This window comes from Calypte anna, chromosome 5A (genome assembly GCF_003957555.1).
Source record: "Calypte anna isolate BGI_N300 chromosome 5A, bCalAnn1_v1.p, whole genome shotgun sequence".
In the NCBI taxonomy this organism is placed as follows: Eukaryota; Metazoa; Chordata; class Aves; order Apodiformes; family Trochilidae; genus Calypte; species Calypte anna.
This window is the reverse complement of record NC_044251.1, coordinates 23,074,756-23,101,477: the sequence shown is the minus strand read 5'-3', so window position 1 is coordinate 23,101,477 and position 26,722 is coordinate 23,074,756. Positions and strand designations below refer to the sequence as shown.

At 34.1% G+C, this 26,722-nt stretch overlaps 1 protein-coding gene across 1 annotated transcript in view; it reads left to right on the top strand.

The window, feature by feature from the left end:
* Positions 1-26,722, top strand: part of CEP128 (centrosomal protein 128) — a 101,788-nt gene that overhangs the window by 58,306 nt on the left and 16,760 nt on the right. Inside the window, exons 19-20 of the mRNA XM_030452313.1 lie at positions 17,247-17,296; positions 23,613-23,636. Of these exons, the coding sequence (XP_030308173.1) occupies positions 17,247-17,296; positions 23,613-23,636 (74 nt within the window). The remainder of the gene's footprint in view (positions 1-17,246; positions 17,297-23,612; positions 23,637-26,722) is intronic.

Genomic DNA, 26,722 nt, shown 5'->3' with positions numbered 1-26,722 from the left:
GCTGCTGTGGTGTCACAGGCCTTCCAGCAGTAGGTCCTCTATGCTTAAAAATATTTGAGACTTAAGAATGAGCATTAACTCAATGAGTAATTAGAGGCAGAAAAATACAAGATTTACCACAGATAATCTGAGCCCAATTTACTTCATTCATTTGATAAGATAGATGGTAGTTACCAAATCAGATATAGAAGACACTAGTACGGCTGTCACTTAACATTCATCATGGGACTGCAGCAGAAATAACAAACATAAATGTGATGTTTAAATGTAAGAACCAGTAATATAGAGTATGGAATGTGCTATTCTGAGTGACAGAGATGTGATTACTGAAAGGGATAGTTAGTCCTCCGTAAGAGATGTTGGTCTGTAGACTCTTCTTCATGAGTGAGTTTAGTATGAAGAGTTAGGAGTATGAAAATAAAATCTGAGCCTTATTAAATTTGGTAGCTTTGTGGCTACATACAGGAAGCAGAATAACCTTGGGATCATTTAATTTCATTTACCTGATGGTAAAAGGAAATTTTATGTTTTGTTTTTTCTTTTACCACTTTTTATATCAATTTTGAATTTGAACCAAGAATCAGAAATGTGTGATAACACAAACACTGAACAAAGTACTGAGACCTTTCTGATAATGCTCTAAGAAATAAACAGATTGACTTGATATTCAATACCATTTTCCTGTGCTACTGAATTAAATGACAGTACATGTGACAGTGTATGCAAGAATAATGGACTTACAATCTACAGATGAGTTTAATTGTCTTGTTTCAGTCATGTCAACATAGATAGTTCTTTTTAATTTGAAAGCTATGTCCTTTGTTTCACCAGATCAGTTATGCATTTAAAGCAGTAGAAAGTAGGGGAATAATAGAATGAATGTTTGTTAATGTGATTTCGGAGTGCTGCTAATTATTATGTGATACCTTTGTGTTTAATTTATTTATTTTCCTTCTTAAAAAAAACTTGCAAGACAAAATGTCTTAATTTTTTTTATACTCTTACATACCAAATGAAAAACCCAGGTTTAATTATGATGCAGCTCTAGAATGTAAACATGTAATTATTTTAATGTAAAAATGACAATGACTTGGACAGGAAAACTGGAAAAGCTCCTCTCCCTGGGAAAAAAAAATGAAAACGTGGCTAATAGCAAAGTGTTAAGTGGGAAGGAAAAAGCGCTGTAGCAAAATAATAGAAAATTTAAATTAATGAGACAGAATGGTAGCTTACTTTTATTACTTAAAGATTAGAAAAGAAGAAAGTTCTTATAGAATGAAGGCAGAATGGGCTTACTCTGATTGATTTAGAGACCATTCACTCTTATTTTTTAAACACCAAACTGTATATGACAGGCTGCAGTTGTCTTCCCTTCTCAGTAAGAGTACCATCCTTGAGACCTGGGAAATGCAGAAGACCAGCAATATTTTTAAATGTCCAAGAAATGAAGAGTATTTGGGTTCTGATTTCAGGTTTTCAGATTTGTACTTTGGATACAGTTCAGTACCTACACAAAGTACTTATCGAGCATCTATCTTAACCAATGGGATATTTCAGTAAGTAACTTCAATGAAAATAAGAATAAATATTGTAGTTTTCTCCGTTTGAAGTGATTTTGATCTCATCAAATTGATCTTAATAACCCTGCACTAAGTATGGAATACTATAACAAAGTGGACAAGATATGAGAAAGTAAAAGATATAAATACTAGTTTCTTATCTAAGTTTCACATGCATTCTGCAATCACTGAGCATGATAATATCTTCTTACAGATCTATTTCAGAATTAGTTCAAATCGCAGGCATCTTTATCACGTTACAGAGAAATGTTTAAAAGTAGGAAAAATGCTTCCTGAACTGCACCCAAAACCTGGCCCAAATTTCTCATTCTAAATTGTAGAAAATGTACAGAAAATGTAGTCTGAAAAGCTTATTTGTAATTCAGTGAAAATCTATACTTGATCCTGGGAACACCTATTGGCCTTACAGACAGGTTTGCTTTAGCTGGTATTTGGTTTAGTCAAAAGAAAGTATCAGCTCTGTCTCTTTACCAAGAGCAAAACATTTTTGGAAAACGTAGTCAAGATGCTTTCTATACCTGCATTTTTCTTTCTGCAACAAAAAATTCTGTGTTAATGCCAAACAGCTAGATACCAGTTTCACTTTTGAAGATAAATCAAGTACATTTAAAAATTTTTGATAAGTAAATGGTCTCTGAAGCAGAAGAACAATTTATTTCAGTTTTGGGGGATTATTTTTTATTCAGTTAGATTTGTTCAGACTTTTTAAAATTTATCTGCTGTGGAAAAGGTAGATTCAAAGAGCCTGTTATATTAATGTAGATTTGAAAAGTAGGTAAGAATTTGCTTTGACAAAATCTTAGCTTCCAAATTATATTCCTTTTTTAATTTCAAAGCTAGCAAATCCAGTTTTTGTTTGAATCAGGAAAGGTTCAAAAGCAGAAGGTGTTAAAGTTAAAAATACAGAGGTGGTACAGTACATTAATTGGAAAAAACCATTGTCACTGAGCAGTATCAGTTGTTTAAACTGAGAAAGGCAAGTGGAAATTTAGGAACCGGTGGTAATCATGATATTGCAAAATCTTTCTCTTATAAACTGCTGTGTTTCATTTAACGGTGAATTACATCAGTGTTTTGGATATAATTTTAAGCCTTGTTCTGCCCTTCCAGCTTTTCTTATTTTTCCCATTATTTTTTCTTTTTTTCATATATTACTTCATATTGTTCTTGTGTGACAACACAGTCCTTTCTGTGGCAGCAAGAAACATCACAAAGAATCTAAAGGTCATTTCTCACTGACACAGAGAAAATTCTTGTTAAGCATATAAGAGAATCTCTATAATACATGTTTTTGATAGTGAGCTTCAAAATGCATAAAGCTGAAATACGGTTACTATTCAAATAATTAATTTATGCATAATAATGTTCTTTCCCTTTAAATAACGTTTGGTTTTTTTAACGAGATGGGGGAAGGAGGAGGGAGGACTTCAAAGTTATTTTAAACTTTGCCAAAATGAACCTGCATTCAGAGTCTTAGAGGAATGGAAATAAGCCCAAATCATTTGGAAATCTAACCCTATGTTATTTATAAGGAAAACTGGAAATATCAGTCTGGAGATGCATTGCTCTAATAACCTAGTATTTTATCAAACTGTTTCTGTTTGCCATTATCTTTTTATGCATTCATAAAAATATGGCTGCCATTGTGAAAAAATGAAGGTAAGAGATGAGATCAAACTGTAGCTAAGATGTTTTTAAGACTTCCTTTATATTTTTTTTCTGTCTTTATGAATCAAATACTTTAAATGCTTTTGTAAAACTTCTATACAGATTTATAGTTTAAAAGCATTTCCTTTGAACATTAAATTGCTGAGTTCATAATGCACACTAACAATAAGAGACTGATTTTTTTTTTATTAGTTTAACCTTTTGGTTTACCAGTACGTACAGAAAACTAAACCAAAATTAACAAAATAACCTGGGGAGTGAGGATTTAATGCTTATTAAATAGGTAGAATCTATTTATTTTTTTATTCTTGTCGTGAATTATTACTATTTTTTTTTAAACCAAGCTAAATCGTGTTCTAAGCCCTATTGGTTTTTGGATTTTCTACAGCTGTTGAATGATGGCATAGGAGAGTTATAGTAATCACAGTTATACCATAACACTGCTTTAACACTACATAAAGAGAATCTTTTCAGCATCTGTGCAACTTTACCAGAACTCCATGACTTGGCATGGAAGGCATTGTCACACTTTCATGGTATCTAGTATTTGCATGCCAAATCAGTATCACTGATTTATAACTATTAAAATGCCAACCAGCCAGCCAACAAAACCTAAGCAAACCAAACCCAAAACCAACCAACCAAAAAAACCCAACAAAAAGCCCAGGCAAAGCAAGCTCCACTTCCAAGCTTATGTCTTGAATTTAATGTATTCCTGAGAAGTACATAATAGAAACATGCTATATTTCACTAAGTCTTCATTAGGTAGAAATAACATTCCCAGGAAACTCTAATATCAAGTCAGATGTCTGTTTAATTAAATAGTATTCTGTCTTAGTGGAAATTAAACTGAACCAAGAGTTTTATCGTCTCTCACCTATTGCCATAATTAAAATAATTTTAGCCTAAAATACAAATGTTGGAAACTTGACTAGAAATTTTAAAAAAAACTTACTACTTAAGATTTTTAATATAATAAAGCTTTTGAAACTTAAAAGTATTTGAGGTCTTTCAAAATGAGAAATAATGTTATGTATTTGCCTAGAATTTATCAGGCCGTATTGGAATTTATATTTCAGTGTAGTTCGTATATACATTAACAGCTTTTATATCCTTTCAGCTGACATGCCTGGTTTTCCTAAAGTGGGTGCTAATGATATTGTGTCTTTGGAGAAATGAAATTTCACTTCTGTTTCACTAGGTTAAGTCACCAGCAAAACCAGCTCCTTGTCTGTGTATGATAAAATAGTTTTAATTACTGACATTTCATTACAAGTCACTTCTTGAAAAGAGGAAAACAAGCTGCTTTTTTTTTTTTTCTAGACGAAGATTAAATGAAATAAGCAGTTAATTATCCTGCTAGCATTGTTTTCCTTCTAGCATTTTAAATATGACAAATTGCCAGGTTCTAAGCAATTTAATTAACATATTGCTCTGATTAGCATCTTCAAGGTAATGCCTTCAGCTGTATCTGAAATTCAGCTTTTGTTTCCTTTATTATTTTGACTGGGCCTCCTTGGTTTTTGTTTTGCAAACTGTGACTGCTACTTTTAAATGCTCTGCAGGTTTTGTAGTAGAAAATGTTTTAAAGGATTTTGCTTTTTGCTTCAAGCAAGGCAAGCAAATTAACTATGCAGGTCATACTGTATCAATTCTTAGAACAAAAATCTATGAAGTGTTATTCCCAAAAAGAAAAGTGTCTCTATAATTTATTAAAAATCCACTTGAAATAACAGATACTTTTATGTAAAATCTTCTTTATTGTGGACAAAGAGAGTCAGAATTTTCTTATCTGAGTCTATTATATATTAAGATAAGGTCAACATAATCTTCGTGTATTTTTTATACTTTTGCCTTTATACTTTTGCATTGATTGACTTATATGTGTACTTCATGCATAAGTACACATTGCATCAATGTATGTTTGAAGTACATAATTCAGCCACCTGTCTTTCTGATTATAAGTACCATTGATGACTTGCCCATAAAATGGTGCTTTCTTGATTTATTTGAAGCTCTAGAAACAGCAGTTTCTGAAATGAATGTTTTAATTTTGTGTGTATGGAAAAACATTTCCATCTGCTAAGTAGAAGTTCTTATTTAATGGAAAAAATTCTCAGTAATTGATATGGAATTCCTTTGGGAGAGATGCACTTTGAGAAACAAATGTGTATAGGAGGAGCACAATTGTGTGTTGCACTCTGACATTATACTATGTGTAAAGAAAAGGGCTGGAAAAGATGCAGTCAGAAGCTTGATCTATTCAGAGAATGTCATGATAAATTTAAAAGCCTACCCTCAAAACAAAATTTAACAGTGAGTTGTATTTTGGCTTTGTGGTTAATTCTTTAGATTGTGATACAGCAGAAAAGTCTGGTGCCTGTGTTTACTATAAGTCCTTTTGAAATAAATATGCTTACAGCAAAAAGGTATAGTTGTAGCAAAGTGAAATTATACTAGCTAAAGGAGAAAAAATATAGAATCCACTGAAAAGGATACACATTTCCATATGAAGCATGAGACAGTTTCTGAAAAGAAAAATGACTGTTAGTTTCTTTTTTTCTTAAAAAGTTTAGAACCATATTTTGGCACTGCAAAACATTATTTTAGAGCTAGCTTTTAGGTTCAGGATCTTTAATTTGCTGTCATTGTATTTTGTCTAATGAAACATAAGAAAACCCACAGTTGCAGAGAAATCTAGGCATTTATTATGTTTGTTAATGGATATAATAATCTTAGAAACAGTACAAGTTTTCAACACTGAACACACTTGTTTTCTGTAGAGAGTTCTGAAGAGCCATGAGGAGATGAATGCACATTTTAACCTATCTCATGACAGCTCTACCCTTCAGGGGCACATCCAGTGAAGCATATTTGCTACTTTTTTGGTACCTCTCCATTCCTGACACTGTTGTGCATTTCTTACTAACCTATGACACAATGCCCCAGCTATTGAAAGCCTATTTGTAGGTTCCTTTTGGCAATAAACATTATAAAGTGTGCTTCAAGAGGCATTTCTCATAAAAATACTATAAAATATTTTATCAGCTTTGCAAACTTAAGTTGTTTCCTTGCACTTTGAGACTGAACAGACACACAACAGTGATGTAAATAGGTACAAGAACTGTGTAGGGTATACAATGTGGTGTCCCATTTACAGTGGCATTTTTGTGGCATTTTGACAGTCATTTTGCCACTTTTCTAAATGTTAATTGAATGTCTCTACCTGTAGAAATTGTGTAGTATTGGGAGAATGGGGTCTATAGAAGGTCTATAGTAAACATAACTCATTTTCAGCTCTTGTCAACCTCATAATAAGATTTACAATGTCTGTGTAACAAATAAAATGTTATTGTACTGCTCAAACAGGATATTAATTTCTCCATGTAATCTCCATTCTGAAACTAATATACTCTTACCTCTTTACTTATTGAAAACAGCAGTGTAAGTTTGGTTTTGTTGTGACCAGTCTCTAGAAATTAGACTAATCAGAAATAAAAAGTCAAGTGTCACTTGAAAATGGCATATACTCCACTGCATAAGAGAAAAATGAAGCTCTGGTGTTGCTATTCAGTTTGTTAGGTTGGGAAAAAAAAATATTTATTTTTATATCCTTGAGCATGAGAAGCAATGGCTAACTTAAATGCTTAATATCATGCCTTACTTAAATGCTTAATATTCTTTCCTCTTTTAGAGTGTAGGCGATTTTTTTTCCTTACATCTATGTACTAAATGTTTTTTCTCTGAAAAAATAGAATTGTTATGCTGCAGATTTTTGTACATGGCTGCATGGAGGAAATAGGAAGTTACTGAATTTAAATATGAGTATTTTCAGAAGAGAGCTTTAGATATTAAATGAAGCTTTGCCAGCAAATGAAAGTTAAAATGTTTACCAGCTGAGTTGTCAAGTCTCACTGGCATATCATCATTTATCATGAGACAGTACAACAACAGGATTGTCCTGCCAAGGAAGAAACTCAAAGCCTAATTACAGGTGAAAAAATTAAGAGGAGTTACTATGATGGATTTCTTCATAATTTCCAGCTTACAGTGTCTTGCATCTTCCTCTAAAGCACATGTGGGGAGATAGGGTGTTATAGAACTGCAAGTTGCAGTATCTTGTGGTTTCTAATACCTTATTACAAAGAAGGAACTTCTGTAAAATTGGGAAAGTTCTCTGTTTTGCTATGAGAAACACTGTCTTTTGTATAAGTGGTTGAAATAAATGTTTATTTAAAAGCTTTTGGGGTCTTAGTAATACAGAAGAACTGCATAAAATTAAAAGCTTTCTGATAGCATTTATCAGGGACTGAATTCCACAGAGCTATAACTCTCGTGTGCTTAGCTCTTCTGCAGTTTATTAAAATGCCAAAAGAATCCTTTTTCTCTGAGGTTGGTAGGGAAGCTTAATTTCAGGACCAGTAACTTGAAGCTTCCTAAGTTGTCTGCTGCCCCCTTTACTGTGAATGTTGCAAATGGGCAGCTGATGGCCTCTTGCTTTGCCCATATACTTCAATTGAGCTGAGTTGTACAAGCTGCTTCAAAAAAATTGATACCCTTAATCTTTCACTCTTCCTTAGCTGTTAGGTCCAAGATCAGTTCTGTGTATTTTTGCATGACAATATGCAGCTGCCTTTCAAATCTAGCCAAAAGGAAATTTACTGATATGCATAAATATGGTTGGGATGATAAACATCAAAAAAAGAAAAGCTAAGGATATTAAGATAGAAAACCTACTGAAGAAAGTGGCATTCAATTTCCTGTTTTGCCATTTCTCTGTGCCATGCTATAATTTTTATGTGGCCACTATGCCCGTGAACATATCAACACAATTTTCTAAAACAAGAAATGACAGATTATCTTTTCAAGCTTGCACTTGGTGAATGAAAGCAAATGAAGTTTTAATTTCTTTCTGTGTACTCCTGGAAGATTTTATTCATCACCAGAAAGGAAATGTTTCTCTATTCAGGAGGGAATTATAACAATTATGTGCTATATGCAGTGACAAAACTGAATACTAAACTATATTTTCAGTTTAAAATGTCAACCCTTCTGGAGACCTGGCTTCGAGAACAGTCTTTAGTACAATTTTTTCTTAATATAATGCTGATTTTTTAAATTTTTTTTTTCCTCAGATTATTTAATATTTACTCTGTTACAGTTTGTGTGGAGTTCTAGGATGAATAATTTTTAAAATTTATTTATTTATTTATTTAAATAGTAGCTACCCCTATCCAGAGAGAAGGTTGAAATCATTGTAATTGGTACTCTTCAAGACAGTACCAAACCCAAAGTGCTGTCATTTATCTTGACTAAATTTTTTCATTTAATGGCTTAAGACAAGTTGGTTGATTAGTGAGAATGATGAAAACTGAAATACAGGTGGTCTTACTTGATATGCTGTTGCATATATTTGGGGAAGACTTGGGCAAATAACATTTTGCAGACACAAGGTTTTCTATGGCTCTGCAGCTCACCAGTTTCTTAGTGCTTCTGTGACTTAATATCTTTATGTTACTGTCCCAACTGTGCTGATTTTGGTGTACCGTCCCATTAGATGCTAGGAGACCCTAGAATAGAACCTATTCTGTCTGGAATTCAGCTTAATCCTTCAGAGAACAAATACCTTGTACACCACCTCTTAATTTTTAATGATGGCAGCTAATTAGAGAAGGCAGTCATCGCTGTAGATGACAAATCTCCATGTAGGTTTGCATTGCCATATAGACAGTGCCTCTTCCTGATACAAAGATGTGTTTGGCACTCATGGAGAATAGCTACGCATCACTCAAGAGCCTCAATAAGATCTCTAGATCCACTGCTCCCAGGAGAACCTCTGTTCTAATAAAAAGCCACACATACTTTTTCTGTCCCCGTACTGTAAGTTGGTGGAGGCCTTTCTCATTGCCCTTATTATTTCCACCTTGTTTCTCTCCTTATAGACATTCTTCATTAGATCTAGCTTTTATGTAAACTTGAAATATACATATAATAAATATACATGAATGTCGATAATCAGTAAATATACACACCTTTGTGAGTGCAACCCCTCTGAGCTAGCAGACCATTACTCTGTGCCTTAATTATCTTTTCATAATAGAACCATCTTTGGCTCAGAATAAGACAGTATCCAGTAAATTTCAGTAAAACACATTTAGTGACAGAGACACTGAAGGCTAACCTTGAAGAGACAGAATAAAAACTAAAGCATCTAGGAACTGGTGCTTGCTTTGAGGTGTTGGTTTTTAGTCATTAATTATCTACAAACCCTTAGGTCCATCAGGAGCACTGTGGAACCCTCTATGGCATGTCTGCTAGTACACAAAGGAAAACATTGGATTGATTACTTGCAGTTGTTCTTCAAGACATGTTAACTATATATTATATATATTAAGTATATATATTCATACATATATATATTCACAACCCTCCCTCTTAACCTACAGTAGCTTTCAACTGAGAATCAATGTGATCCAAAATAAATATGGTAGACAGAATTTAGTAACTCTCTCTCAGCTATTAAGTTAGATAGTTGTTAAGATATGATGAAATTTTGTTCTGTTATCATCTTTTGCATTGATGAGAGTATCTTTTGCATGGATGTCAGTCCACTTTAAGTCTTACATCATCTCAGTGGAAATAAGGTAATATTTTCTTTAGCCAAGTGAAGCACAAAAAATTTCCTAGGAAGATACAGAAGACAGAAATAGAACTAAAAAGTCTTTTGTAAGCATAAAGGTGGTAAAAAAAAATAATTCTTTTGATAAAGGCTTATTTTAAACATGCACAAGCAGCACACTGGGACAAATAATTTTTGTTTGGCTCTCTTAGGGTGTTATGAATGTATTTAGTTTCCTAGTCAGGCAAACTATTCCAGCACAAGCTTATTTGGACTGTAGAAAGATTATAGCAAATTGACATAGTATCTTGTATACTTAAAATGTGTATGTGAAATAAACATGTATTCACTCTTGTACTTTTGAATTCAGTGTAAAACAAACACTGTAGTCCAGGTACTGGTAGGTATAGAGTGGTTGTAGAAATAATGAGGAAAATGTAGGATGGCTTCTTGGGACCAATGAAAGCTGGGAGTGGTTTTCTAAGTGAAGTGTGGGAGATAGTTTACTTGTCATTGTTGGCTTCAAATATGAATCATATGAAAAAGAATAATAAAAAGAAATAATGGTGTGAAAAGTAAGGAAGAATTACTGAAGGATGTAAATTTGAAGCAAGATTTATACATGTAAAGAAGTCTTTGAATGCCCAGAAATCGGGTTTAAAACAAAAGGGAGCATTTCTTTTCACAGAGTACATGCTTCAGTTACAGAAATTAATTGTTGCAAAATGCTGTGGCATCCAAAACAACAGGTAGGGTCAACAAAGAAATAGTCATGTTATTGGAGGTCAGATGGATCTTTGATGGTCCAGATGCTGTCTTTTTCTTAGGAATTTTCTCAGCTGCTTCCTGGTAGAAGCTACCATTAGAGCTAATAACATTACCTTTTTTAACTTAATATCCACTTGTGGTTGCTGTCTAAAGTGGGGTGGAAGCTGTGAGATTTTTAGACCTGACCCAGTAAGATACCACTAATTCCTGAAAGTCTTAAAGAAGTCATGAGCATGAGTGTCACTTGAATAGAAAATTAACTGAGAATTTTAAGTTACACTTCTCTCTTGTCCCTCACACACCCTGAAAGATTACCTCTCCCTTTTATATGTTGTGCTTTTCCCAAAAGCGATCAGTTTCTTTGGAAATGAGGAAATATAGACCAGACCCACACTGGAGATGTGAACTTCTGAAAGTTGTGCTAAAATATAATAAACCTGCCTAAGCCTCAGGACAGAATGAAAACACAGTGTGTTCTGTTTCCTGCATAGCAGCAAGTCATGGCCTCAGATGCCATTTTTCTGCTCTCTGTTATGATTGTGGGTGCTGCTTCAGGTTAATGCAAATGAATGTACCACTGTAGGTTTAAGAATCTGCTTTGAAGTTCCACAGCAAAAATAAAAGTCTATACCTAATGGGTAGCAAAAAATTAATTAAGTCAAAAAGCTTCAAAGTTTTGTTTAAACTATATTATTTTGAAATATTTATTACTTAATAAAGACTACAGAAGCTAATAAATTGCTAGACTTTATAAAGGCAAAGAACATGGAAAAAGTGGAATCCATTTTTAAAATGGTATTCCTTGGAATTTGGAGGTCTTTTATATGTGGATGAGAAAATTACTGATACAGGTAAACAGCTGTTTCATTCTTGGTGTCTTGGGCACTGTATTAATTGCAGTGGTGTAGTAACTGAATCTTTAAAGATAGTGGAATGTGCTCACATTAGTATAAAATGTTATTAATAGACTTGAAAGCTCTAATCAGTATTAAAAATCACCTGAGAATTTTTATGTTTAGCAGAAGCTACAAATAAAAAAAAATGCATTGACCATTGAGTGTGTGAAAACTACTAACCATCTGAATACATACTAATTAAAAAAACTTTTGAGATTTCTTCCTCCTCTATCTTGATTGACTAAACCTATGAATGTGTGGTGGGGTTAAAACTAGCAGGATAGAAATATTCTATATCTTAGAGGTACTTTGTGCTGTATTCAAGTAAAACAGTATCATTTTGGAGATTTCTTTATTTTTTTATGTTTTACTAGGTATTAAATAAACTCATTCTGAAATGCTCATAATTTATGGGCTATATTCTCTATATTCAGCAAAACTCAAGGTTCTAATCTATTTCTCTCGAGCTCTTATGATAATAAGGTGTTTAGGCAGAAATTTCCTTAATGCCTTACATGCATGGCAAGTACTTTTCCAGTTCCAGTAGTTTAAAGCGACTCCTGGTTTACAGCTCATTTGCTTTAGTGCCAGTGTGCTTCCTGGTGTCTGACCTGACCATACAAAGGTCCAACCTTACTGAAAATTCTTTTAGTATTGAGTGTTTCTGGATTGTGCCTGTTGTCACAGGACTGTGAGGCCATTCACAGTAGCACAGGTAGAGGCTGCAATTGCAGTTGGTCTGTTTCTACTTAGCATGTCTGTTCTGAAACACTTTGCTTAAACTGGCTCAGTTAGAAGCAGCTTAAGTCACCCCAGAAATAGGGCCTTTATGTCAGATTCCCTGTGTGAAGGGAAAAACTTTTGAGTGGTATAATATGTGATGAAACTTTGGTGTGTAGGCATGTGTGAGATTTCTAGCTGAGAGAAACTGGTTTATTCAGCTGCTTGAACATTCTTTCAAACCTGATGGAAACCTGCTTGGCTGCTGAGTGCATCTGCAGGAATGCTGCAGTATCTGTTTAGCAGCTTTGTGGGAAATATCCCCAAACAATGATTGAAATCCATGGGATGTGTATTTGAAGTGAGAATGATAGGAAAGACTTGAAATCAGTATACTTCAATTTTTTGATCAAAGTGAAATTAAAGACAAAATTGCCAGAGTGTCTATTTAAGGGATTTCTCAAGACATTTGTTACATGCTTGTGTAATATAAATCCTAAATTTCTAGGGTTGTTAACTTTGGGTAATCAAAAACAAAGTTTTTGATTATATAACAAAGTTACACGTTTGTGTTTTGGAAAGCTGTTCTTTGCTTGATAATGGAAAAGAGTTGTTGAAACTGCCATTCTTTTTATGATAGCCTGGATTTCTTGTTTTAATGCCTCATAGTAGCAGTGTTTTGCATGCTGTATGAGCTGTTATGTAGTTTCCTGTGTGATCTGAAGCTTCTTCAGAAGGGTGAGTGTCTCGATGCAGGTCTCCTGGCAGCTTGCAGATATCTTGGATAGTTTACAACATATTAGCTATGTATGCAGAACTGAATTGAAGTGGGAAAGTCAACTTCAGAATAATCTGAATCACATTCTCGAGTTTTTTACTATATAACTAAGTATCTGTGACTATAAGAACTGATTGTGTATACACATCTGCATTTGTGCATTCCTCTTTGCTAGAAGTTGTGAATTTAAAAGGTACCAAATTGAAATTCTTAGTGGTGAGCATACAAATCTGGTATTGATCCAATGTGTTGACTTTTCTCTGGCACTTCAGTCTTCACAGAGAACAGAATATGGTCTACTAGTTTCTTAAAATGGGAGGTCATGTGGTGTTTAAAATCCATTTCCTACTTAATTATGGATGAAGGCTGCTTAGTGTTCTTTCTGAAATAAATGTGATTCTTTAATTCAAATTCTTGTGAAGTTTCTTGCATCAGCTAATATGAAGTCAATTAAAAGTCAGCTTTGTTACTCCCAGCACAGAAATAAAGTATTTGAACACTTTTTAATATTCTGAAGTTAGTTATTGAAACATTAATGTAGCAGCTATGACAAATATGATAGTTCAGTTGTATTTCACTCATTCCAATCTATAAACATACGCTGCTAAATCTATTTGCTGAAACTTTTCACCAGCAGAGAAAATTACAGCTTGGTGTTTGTGTGAAAAGTCTAAATAATAATTTTTCCTTCAGTTACCTGAGAGGTATGATGGAATGAAATATCTTCATCTCCAGGTTAATATTTGCACTATTTTGTAACTTACTATGTTGTTTCAGTGTCAGTCAAACTGAAAAGGAAATGATTCTTATGAAATGTTTTAAATTATAACCTTTCTCTTTCCTTTAAGTTTGTTCAGGTAAATCACTTACACATCACTAAAGGAGATATAATCCATATATGCTTTGGATCTTAACCACTGTAAAGCAATTATATTTGTAAAACTACATAAAAGTATTTTGCAGACAATATCCTGAGCTTGCTGTTGATTTTGACCTTTATTAAACAACTGAAAGATGTTTGATTTTTTCAGTAGTTGTGGCTTATATCTCATTGTGGGATTGCAACCTTCGTATTGTTCTAAAATAGAAAAAGGAAATATGTTGATGTGTATTTTTATTTCTAAAAGCCATTTCTCTTGTCTTTTTCCATGTATTATTCATCTTTTGGAAAGAACCATCAGTGCCTGAAGGTGCCTTTGTAGTTCTTTTTCATTAATGCTTACTCTTCCAGACATTCTATAAATTAATGTTCTGCATCCCACGAGACTGATGATATCTTTCTTTGAAAAAAACAAGAACCCTGTGCTAACATTAGGCCTTGAAAGATGATCATAGCAAGATCAGTCACAAATGTAGAAACTTCTTTTGCCACTGCAAATTCCTTTAGGAAAAGAAGAAAAGAAGTTGTAATTAGAGAAAGTCACAGGCTGTTCACAGGATGAATGAAAGCAGCCTCCACTAGGGCTAGTGACCATCTTTGATATATTACAGACACAATATCTTCTCCCTCTTAAATTTAGTGTAACATTCTTTTATGGCTGAGTATACAAAACATGTTTGCACAAGAAGTTTTATGAAGAGTAAAAGAAAGTAGCAGAACTTTACAGATCAATTAAGCCTAAATATATCATCTTTACAAATAACAGTGTTTAAAAGAATGATACTATATGGTGTATTTTTATGGGACTTTTTGTAGTAGTGTTAAATATGTATTGCTTTAATATTTATTTTTTATTTTTAACTTTGGAGAAAACATGCTATTATTTTAGATGGAGTACTAAATTGAATCATCAGGTTAAATGCAGAACTTGGTTCATAAGTATAGCTATAAAACATGACTTTATATATTGTTATATATATTGTTATGTATTATTACATATTGTCAGTTAAATAATACAACTTCAATACAATACTTACCTGTCCTTCTAGGGACAGAGTTTTTTAAGCATCCTGCAGGACAGCAAACTTAGGCAGTGGTGCAGTGAATAAATGGATTCTAAATGTCTCTGATTACAAATGCAGAACTTTCAAATCTAGAGAATCTAGCAGAAACTAACTCACCTTAAATTTATAAAAGGCCTTTGAAAAAAACCTTGTAATATTATCAGTTCCTCTTAGAATAATTGTGTCTGTACAACAGAATCTCAAATACTGCATCAGAATGAAAATAAAGCCAAGTCAAGTGTAAGAATCATTCCTTGGTGATATGGAAGATGGTCAAGACTCTTAATTCCCACCCTTTTACATAGAATTATTCCTCCCTCCTCATTTTTTATGGAAGCTAGTATTACAATACACATTTTTACCAACTCAGTTACAATACTGGAATATACCCAATGAAAACACACAGGGCAGACAGTTTCTAAAACTAAACGTTCACACTAACCAGTGCTGATGGCACTGCTTAGCTACAGTAATTTATATGGCAGTTGAGTCACTGTACTGGACCAATGTAGAGAAACAAGATAACCAGGTGCCTCGAGTGGGTGTGAGTCCACCTGTGTCTGATTAGGACAGGCCCCTCTTGGGCATGAGCAAGACCAGGGGGCCAATAAAGGTGGGACACACACACCCACAGAGGGGAACTCAGCTCACTCTGGTGTGAGGCATGGAGAGGCCAGCAGCTCGTCGAGCCTCTGGAGCAAGAAAGGCTCTTCCCGCTACACTTCTACCCTGGAAGCGCTGTGTGGTGGCTGGAGTCCTGGAAGAGACCAGCAGCTCGTCGAGCTTCAGGAGCAAGAATGGCTCCTCCCGCTACAGACCAATAATGCAGAAAAACATGAGTGTGCCAAAAACAAGTGAAGAAATAGTAATTTTATTAATTTTAAGAAATTATTTGAAAAATCTGTGTTGAAGATAGGAAGAGACAACAGTAGCTCAGTCTCTCTACTTGTGAAAAAAAAAACCAATTTTGTACATTTCATCACTGATGCCTGAAAATAATTCTCAAATTATCTCCATTCAGAAATGGGTAATGATCTGTAAGAAAAGAGGTAACAGGTTTGGGTGCTCACAAGAATGCTTCATATTGAAAGAAAAGATAAACAAAAATAAAGCATCAGATTAAAAAAAAGAAAAGAAGGCAAACTGACATCAGTATAATATTTTAAGTAGTTTCTGTTGTAAATTATTGAAGATTATCTTTAGTAATTGAGCTACATGTTATTTATTGTCTTTATTTCTTAAGGAAGTATACACAGATACTTCCAGTTAGATGTTCAGGACTTTGATGCTGAGGGAATTAAGTGTCAAAATTGAGCCCTATGAGATTGTCAAGGCAATTTCATAGTCTCATAACTTTCCTAATTGCTAGCAAACTGAAGCATATCTTGATTCAAAGTCTGTCTCTGGCTTAGATAAAGCAGTGTTCTTCTCATGCAAAACTCCTGAGTGAACTTCTGATACTTGAAATAGTAATAAGCCTGCAGCATGTTTTATGGTTTTCCGGCTCTTGATGAAGTTATAACTTTTAGGCTTCCCAGAATTCTAAATATGATGCAATTTGTCAAAAACATAATTTTAATCATAAAAATATTTGAATGAAATAAAACAGAAAACAGCTCATTACATGTCCCACAGAAGTCAAAGAGAAAATTTCTAACATGAAACATTATATATATGCATATTTTCTAATATATATTTTACAGTGAACTGGCTATTTCAGTTATCAAATTTGTTCCACTTTAGTGAGAAAAGGTAATTTTCGTGATAATAGTCAAAATTGCCTGCACTTGTTTTCCCAAGGGTTGTTACTTTGTTGTTAAAAAAGTAACCTAGAGTACCTTCAGATATAATGGCATAGCTTTGATGATCTATTTAGGTTTTAATCAATTTTCAGAATGAATCTCTTTGGGTTTTTTTTCATTCAGTTCTAAAAATACACCAAAAGATTGATTTAAACATAGGCAGGTTCTTCTGTGAATTTGAATGTGGATTTTTTTTTTTTTTTAACTCTCAGTCAAACTGTCTTCTTATTTCTGTTTTTAGTCATCTCAACAGCTGATGCCTGGAAACAGTCATATCACTGGCACGTTTCATCGATTACTTTAAACAGCTGAAATAAAAGAGTGTGAATGCTGTATACCAAAAAAACCCCTCACTAACTGTTTTACACAGGGGTTTTGTTGGTTTGTTTTTTTTTTTGGGTTTTTTTTTTTTTTTTTGTCAGGCTACAAGACAGGAATTTGAATTCAAAATTTCCATATTTCATTTTACAGAACTACTAGAGAAGACCCTCAGAAGAGAGGAAGAAATGGGAGCTCTCCAGGTATACTTTCTCTATAATTAGCTAGCTACACTTTTTGTCACCTGTAAAATTACTGAATTGTATTACTGCATTCTGATTTTCTGTACTCTGTTGTATCCTAAATTCTGCTTTAAAACTATATGTAATCAAATACAGAGCTGATAGGTACTGAAACTCACAAAGCTGATTTTTTTTGTTCACCATTACGTTGCACATGGGAGAAGACAAGTAGTCAGTATTCGCTTATGAGCCAATAAATGTAGTCTATCAATGAAAATAATGCTGCTTTTAAAGTCACACTATGTACTGCAGGGTTCTGTTATACTGCTGGCTTCACTGAAACTGTATGAATAAAGGCAGAGCAAATCTGCATTCAGAACTGCAAATATGCTTTATATTGTACTTCACTGGTTGGGTTAGATTTTCTGGGTTGTGTTGTTTTCTTCTATATACCTGGATACAACTGAAAGTCAAGAATTTAATGTGAACTTTAAAGTATTTTGAATCTCTGAAAGATTAAATGTTTAGCATCACCTTCCTGAGGAAGAAGGGACCAGTCAATATAGGCTAGAGTTTGATGTAATACAGTAAATCCTCATTGTATGGCACCTAGCAATAAAGCTGCTTCTGTGAAGCACTTTAAGTTTGTGCTCAGAAAGTAAGATTTATCCTAGGCTCAGCTTTGGAATATTATTTAAGCATTAGTCAAAGAAAACATACTCTTTTGAAATGAAAAGGGCAAGGAAATAAAAAACAATCTGGAATGTCTAAGTTGTGAGGCTTGAGAGATTATTATAGAGAGTAGTGCATGTATTCTTCACAATACAGAAGGAAAAAAAGAAGTGTTTAATGACAAATTACAGCATGCAATACCCAAAAAAATAGAAAAAATTTAGTTGTTATATGGAGAGTGTATCAATGAAGTAGCATTTTATACTACTTTCTACTTTCAGTAGAAAGCAGGAAATTTCTGAGGGACGTAATGCAGATCAGGCTGTTAAGGAAGATGAAATAATATATAAACCTGAGTTTTGACCACAGGAGTTTGTTGGAAGATAAGCCTTCCCATATAATAAATAGAAGGCATCTAGAGTATCAAAGAGTTAGTGTAGAAACAGCTTGATCCAGTAAGAAGAAGCAGGTTGCAAGACCCAAAAGTTACACAACTCACCAATCCAGCTGTTTCCTGTTCAAACAAAAATCTTGGCCTAGGTTTCTGGCAGCTCGAGTTCAACAAGGCTGAGAGCTTGTCTGCGCAAGCAGTTTACACAGGTGCATATCTACTTACATCAGTGTAAAAAGATCTCCTTTCATGTGAAGCAATTCTGCATCTGCATTCATGTGAAGCTCGATAGTTGACAAATTGTCCTAATGATGTTGCTTCTGATTGAATGAGGTGTAATTTTATACTGCAGAAAAGTTGCCTCATAATAGTGTCTTGTGTGCATATATATGCTTGCCTGTATGCCTTATGGTGTGTCAAGTTCTTGATCAAATTACTTTATGCCCTTCCCTAACTGGCAGTTCTGGTTACGTGTGTGACTTCTGCTGCTCTGACTTCTATTTTTGTATTTAGATGCTTGATAGGAGTTTTTACTCCTCTAGATGCCTGTCCTTTCACAATCAAAGTACTCAGCAAAATTATCTATTGTTTTTCTAGATAGTATTATGTCCATAGTAGTCAATGTGTTTCAAAATGTTCCCAGTCTGGGATCCTCTGTTCTTGTAATGTTTTATTCTAAAGTTGCAGTACTGAATATGTACACCTTTGCTTGCAAGTAGTTGCAAAAAACAAATTGTGCCATCATGACCAAATCTCCCCAAGCTGGTGCATCTCAATATACAAAGCACAGGAAGAGGAGACTCAGGTTTTTATATATTGCATTTCCCAGAGCTAAAACTGGCACTCTTAGCCATTTTGTTAACCCAGAAACATGGAATATTTGTTTCTTCTGAGCCCCAGTCAGCAAAACATGTAGAGTTGGTTAATGTATGAATACTTTAATTGAAGTAGATTGCTAGAAGGTAGTCATTCTTCAAATTAAGGACTAATAAATAAAATAGTACTCTTGCCCCCAAGGCCTACAGTCCTTGGATATGATCCCTCTGGTATTAAATTCTACTCATTTCATCCTTAGTTCAGTAGGCAGTAGGGCGCATTGATTGTTGTTATTTTTTTCTTCTACAGTTCCTGGACTCCTGATTGAATAAGTATCTTATATATACAGAGAATTATATGTAGTAAATTAATCCTTGATTAATTTAATTTTTACCCCATATGTGTAAAGCACGTTCAGGAAACAGGCAGGTGGGAAGTTTTAGACTATGGACAGACAAAAGGAGTCAGCTTATCATGGCTGAAGGATTTATTTCTGGTTACTTGAACCAGGAATGATGACCGTAGCCAAAAGCTAGAGACATGAGATCTTCTGTCAGAAACCAATGTATTGCTGTAGGCAAATGATGACTAGGGCTACGTTGAGGTTCTTTGCTATGTCTCTCCATCAAATAACAAGAATATTCCCAAAGACATCATGTTCTATTATGCTTTTAGTTTGCTCATTTTTTGAGGAGGAACAAAGAGCATCTCTTGTTAAAAATAATTTTAATAAAATACAATTAGTACTTCATCTGAAGTACTTCATCTAAAACCCACAGAGGACAGAAAGAAAAAGAAGTTTTATGAGGATCATGCCTGGAAAACTTGGGCTAGCAGTTTTTATGTGTTGTTCTAGTCAGGGAATATGTTGGACTGCAACTAGTGTGACGAAGACAAAATATTACTTTGTTAAGTAGACAGTGGGACTTTCTATAGCAGCATCTATCTACATGAATCTTACTGTCATATTATGTGTCAAGATGGAAACTATATGTGATTATATGCTGCTCCTTGACACAGGGTGTTTTGGGAGCGAGGAGACTAGAGTCTAGTTATACATAAATTTATATTTAGGTATGAGTTTACATAGTTATATATGAGAAACTATAAGTTTGTGATAATATCAATGTTTTCATTACGCATCTGCTTGCTCTCTGTTGTTACATGTGTATTCATACTCATAGCATTACAATTTTTAGCTTCTGAGAAGTCTGGATCACTTTCTACATTCACTCTGATAGCCACCCCAACAATATAACATCCCTTCTTTACTTACTTCATTGCAAGAAAAAAGGCTCTGATTGTAAGGTTTTCACCTTCCTTTTGTGAAAAGTGTTTTTTGTCCTACAAAAGATTGCATTCATGAAAATATGCTATGCATAATTCAAATATTGCACTGTATGGATGTTCTCTGGGAAAACATCTGCAAGCCATTTTCATTTGCTTTGGAATTAGTGACGTTGGATCATAGAATAGTTTGGATTGGAAGGGACCTTAAAGATCATACAGTCCCAACTCCCTGCATGGGCAGGGACACCTCACCAGACCAGGTTGCTCAAAGCCCCATCCAACCTGGCCTTGAACACTTCCAGAGAGGGGCCAGCAACAGCTTCCCTGAGCAACCTCTTCCAGTCTATCACTACCCTCTCAGGATAAAATTTCTTCCTAATGTTTAACGTGTATCTACTGTCTTTCAGTTTAAAGTCATTACCTTTCATCCTATTACTACATGTCCTTGAAAAAAGTCCCTCCCCAGCTGTCTTGTAGGTCCTGATACTGGGTGGCTACAATAGGATCTCTCTGGAGCCCATTATAAAGAAATAAAACATAATTCAAAACAATACATTTATCAGTAATGTATAAATTATCCCTAGTAATTTCCTAATGCATTACATGCTACTCTCCAGAAAATTATCTGCTGAGATTGGAAGAGTTTACTCAGTTCTTAGGATTTGGCAGCTAGATCATTCTCCTTATATATTGTGTATCATTTTGAAAATGCTATTTATTCTACCATTGGAAATATCCATTAATACCCTCACTCTAAAATTATTGTTTTGGTTTTTTTTTCAAATAAGTCCTTTTTAACTGAAGAAATTTATGTCTGAATTGCTATTTACTTTCTGCACAAATTTATGAGATCTGTAAATAATCTCTTTCTTATGGTAATGATCTTAGGGTTTGTTGCAGACTCTTTAAATAAAAGTGAGTACATAAATCAACCAGTGCAATTTTGTGCAGGAACAAGCATCTCAAAATTAATATTTTAGAGTTTTTTGCATAATATTTTTTGTCACAGGCTTTTTCTGATGCACTGAAATACCCAGAGCTGCTTCCAAGAAAGAACAAAGATTCCAGTATTTAAAACACCATTTTTACCAAGCAAAAAATTTTAGTGAAATTTAGTAAAATTTTATGCCACCTCATAGTTGGAATCCCCAACTCCCATGTATTGCGATGGGCACTGAGCAAACATTTCTTAATAGAGAAGTCAAAATTAAGTATTCTAGAACCTTATATTATTCTAGTTTTACTTATAAGAAACTAAAATATAGATGAAATTGAAAGGCAATCTGAGATGTGTGTCAGGTTTTTTTGCTTCATAGCTCTTAGGGACAAGTTCATTCTCCATTTTAGTTAAAAAAAGAGAAAAGTTTACATTTTTGTCTAGTTATTTTAAAATGTGCTACTTCGAAAGCATCCTGCAACTGAAACTGATTAGTGTATTTTTTCTCTCCCTATGTTTGTTTTATTATTTATCATCAGTATATGCACAGGGAGTTTTGAACCACTGTGTATGCAGTTCCAACATCAATTTAATGGCGTCCATTACTAGCAAAATGTTAGCTTTTTTTTAAAAACAGTTTTATTTTGTTAGTGTACTAGGTTTCCATCAAACTTATTCATTCCTTTTTTCCCTTTAGATATTTTCTTGCACTGAATTGTCTTGGTTTTTTTTACATCTTCAAAACCAATTAGTCTTTTCCAGGTGCTTTTTTTTCTTTTTCCCCATCCTCACTCAGTGCAGTTATTTTTGTACAGTATCTCACTTTCTGCCTCTGGTTTAGAATTTAGAATCCAAAGCACACCTGTTGTAAGCAGCTGATGAAAACCAACATCATTTGCACCCCAAACATCATCCAGTGAATTAGCTTCAAATATTTCACTAGGGTGAACTGTGTTTTTTCTTCAAAAGAGTGTATGAGTAAACATTAGCCCTTTAGTAATACAAGGGACACTGGTTTTACTCAATACGTAAATGCAAAATAGAGAAATACTGGTTTTACACAAATGCATACATTTGTTCACTTAGTAAACTTAGGCATTATTTTAAGCTTTTGATAGTCAGTAATAGCTCTAGAAAAGTCTTTGTAGCTTGCTCCCACTTAGTCTTAAAAAACAAACAAAAAAATCTCTGCATTCTTGCAAATGGCAAGGACTGCTTCTGGCTTCCAAATTTTTTGATTAGCTTAAGAAATTTTTGCTGTACTTGTTGCTTCAAAAGTAATGAAGTCCGTTCAGATTTGTCTGTCTCTGGATACTGCTGGAGTAGATCCAGATTATTACAATAATTATTATCTGTTGGCAAGAACTGGAACAGGAAGAAGCACAAGGATTCTTAGCCTAATGTAGAAAATGGGAAAAAAACCCCTCTTCAATATTTTCAAAGAGCTACTATTTGGGCAAGCTTAGAATTCCTATAATGTCTTAATGATTGGGTACTGGACACCTGAACACTTCAATGTGTGTTTTCTCAGCTTGCTTAAAATTTCATACCTAGTCAGGACATAGTACCAGAGTGCATGATCTTGATTTTACTGGCTTACTACTTCTAAATGGAAAATGAATGTTAAAATATATACAGTAGTTTTATGAATTCTGGGTTCTCTGTATTTTGTGCTGCTTTAAAATGGACACAGATTTATTTTATTTCCATTTTAGTTTTGTCTGACACCAGACTTTGAGTAATGTCATTCTGTTATTTATAAAACATTTTTCATAGCTATTTCTGGATAACACAATAATAATATGGACTTTTCTAAGGAAATGCCTAAAAGAAAACTAAACCAGCTGCTAATGTAACATGAATTGCAAAGTGTGCTAGATTTACAGCACAGATAATAAAACATCAATCAAACTTTGGGATACATAAGAGTAAAATCAACACTATTAAAAATCTAATAGTGCTATTTGAGAAAATGTATAATGGAATAATTTTTTTCAGTTTTTCCTTCCTTGTTTCTGGGCAGTTTCTTTAGAGCAAATTCCTAAGTGAAATTGCATGATGAATGGGTCAGAGGTCCAGTTAAATACAGCCGTTTTTATTCAATGAGATTTTTTGTAAAATACCATAAATATGACCAGCAAAAAACCAGAATGAATACTTTTCATCATTGTTCAGCTTATATTGTGTTTGTGTTCTTCTCTTTCTAATGGCACCTTTTACTTTGTTTTTAGGAACGTATTATGGCCTTAGAAGTGGTAAGTTTCTTAAATTCATTTCCAAATCAATCACAATGATTATTCTGTTTTTTTCTAAATTATTAAAATATTATTTTTATGTATTAAAGAAGATATTTCAGTTCTGAATTTTTAATTGTCATTTTACTTTAAACAGAAGATGTAATAATTTTACACTACATCTTTCTGTATAGGTTTTTACTACAGTATTTGAGCAGCAGTTATGTGAAATGCAATGTAATATTGCAGCTTTTCTGTATAGTTCAACCCTCATACAATGCCTGGGAATAGAAATGTTCTAGATTTCAGCCTTACAAAGGATGCTATATTTCTACTGCCAGTGCTTCTAGCAGTCAAGATAGATGTGTGATAGAACTGATAATTCCAGTGAATGTTAGGTGTGATTTATACATGTTTACACTAGGAGATGCTGACAGACTCAGTTCATCTGCCCACATTAACACTGCAGCTAAAAGCACAAAGGAATACTATTTGAATGATTAATTAATATAATTGAATAGCATACTAAGTTGGAAGGGCAAAAGCCTTCATGTCATGAATGCAGCTGGATTATCCAAATGTTCCAAGCTAGCAAATCTTATCAGGTGGAATGGTCTTGGGGATGGGTCTTGGCTTGTCTTCCTTTTTTGAATTGTGATTCTTTTCTCTTATGTAGGAATGTCCAAAAAGCCATCACACAATAGTGCGTGTCAGGCCCATAGTTTCTTTTCATTGGAAATCCAGAAAATTTGATCTAAAGAAGCCAGTACTGAGACAATATCTAGACTGCAAATATAAATGTTTTAAATCATTCTATCATCCCTGATTGTGCATTTCTGGAAACAGCTTCATATTTCAAACATATATTGAAAATATACTCAGTATATTTAAAAAAGCTTGCATTCACACATAAAAGGCCTTTTGTAAATCTGAGTGAAGTGTTGGAACTCCTGCCTAGTGGGAGTGGCACTGCGCTTAGGGCTGCGTGTAAGTGTGTAAAGTGTTGCCAGGACATTAGTTCTGTCCTTATTCATGGTTTGCTTACATGAGAACCAGTCAGGCATGTATCTGCTGCCTTCCATTGCTCACAAACCATGAGTTAAAATGCCTGGAACCGCCTTGTCCTTTTGGCTCCCAAAAGCTGTTTTGACACAGGAGAGGGTAAACACTTGCAAACAGAACATCATGCAAAATCAGCACTTTGTGACAACGTATCTATTAGTTTTTTTCAAAGCCTTTCTTTTTTTATATACTTCTAATCACTTCTGCTTTAGAAAGGAATAATAGTAAATTATTGTTCAGATAAATGAGGAAGAGAATTGCCAGTAAAATACGAGTTTCTTTCTTAATGCAAGTTGGGAGGTTAACACCTGAAGCAAACCTTTGAGACTAAACACAAGAGCTTGAAATCAGTCACTGCTTTTGTTCCTGCTGCCATTGTTAGATGTGTAATGTTAAGCCCTGAGGTTGCAGGCAAGAGAAGTGTGGCCATCACTAAGGCTGCTGAGTGCTCTCAAGGCACTTATTTTATTTGAGCCATAAAGTTACTTTTGGATGTCACTTAGACAAAATTTTTCACCCTGTTAGTTACTTTGTATTTATCATTTTCTGGGTATCTGATTTTGTGACTTGTGAAGCCTGATTTTCAGAAATGCAGTTTTAGTAACACCTAAATTCAGTGGGAGGTCTGGCTATGTATTTTGCTAAGTGTACTCAAAAGGCATGTTAGCTGATAATGAATTCTTGACCTTTATATCTCTGCTTCATTTCTGAGGATGAAAGCATTCTCCCTCTCTCCTTCCCCTCTCACTGATTCCAGAAAAAATATAGAGTAATACTTAGTCTGAATATGGCAAGATGAGCTGTGGTGGAAAAGCCCATAAATAAAAGAATGAATTAGGTTTGCTGTTTAAGGGATACCTAAGAATCCTTGTATTTACAGTGTGTATGTCTATGTAGCTATCTATGCAGACAATGAGTACATAATAGTTGTGGTACTTGTATATTTGTATAATTGTTTTATAATCTGTTATTTGAGTCCTGAGAGCATGACATCAAAAAATACAACCAGCCACGTATTTTATGATTTGATTTAGGTTGTAGGGAATCTAAATGGAGTAGATACATAGAATTAAATTAAAATTCAAACTGAATCATTGTAGAATAAAAAATGTTTGGGTTGTGTAGAAAAAGCATTTTCTTGGAAGAATTTTGACAGAAAGCTTGCTGTTCATGAGCTTCACAAAATGCAAGATTCAAAAAGGGGCAGGAGAGGGAAAATCCAGAACACTCGCATACATAAGCTATACAAAATGCAAAGGAAAGCATCAGATCTTCAGAGCTGTTTTTTAACTTTGAGGCCATGGCATGACTGGGTTAGGAATTTCATCTGTGTTTTCTTCCAGAACATACATATTCTGCCTAATGCTGGTAAGAAATTGCTCTGCACAGGAGTAGATGAAACATACTGCAGAACTTGTCTGAGGTTTACCACAAGTGTGAAGCCTCTTTTTGTCACTTTTTATATTTTTTCTACTGCGCACATGCCTTTCTAAGCAACAGAAAAGACATACATCTAACAGTAAATGCATTTTTAAATCTTTAGATTAAGGTTTTTAATCTACAAAAACTGTTTTATGCAATGACCTGAAAAGTGTGTACATGTACATATCTTCAGAGGTATACTTGGCAGACCACTCTCCTTCCTTTCTCTGAAATTTACTCATTCCTTTACTGGCATTTGACAGTAAATTTCTGTAACCATGTGATGAGCTTGGCAACTTAAGCAAAAAAAAAAAAAAAAAAAAAATTTGGAAATGAACTGTGACAGGAACCTAGCAGATTCTTTTCAGGGCTCTGGGTGAATAAGTCTTCCAAGCCTAGCTTATTCTATTATTTTTTGTACTGCGGGTAAATTGTGCCTAATAAATTTGGTGACATTCTATGATGGGGTCACAGCATCAGTGGACAAGGGAGAAGCAAACGTGATGTCCATGTACCTGGACTTTTACAAAGTGTTTGGCACTGTCCCACAAGGGGACAGTATGTGTTTCCAGTATGTGTCTTGCACTGGGGAACTCAGAACTGGACCAAGCATTCCAGATGTG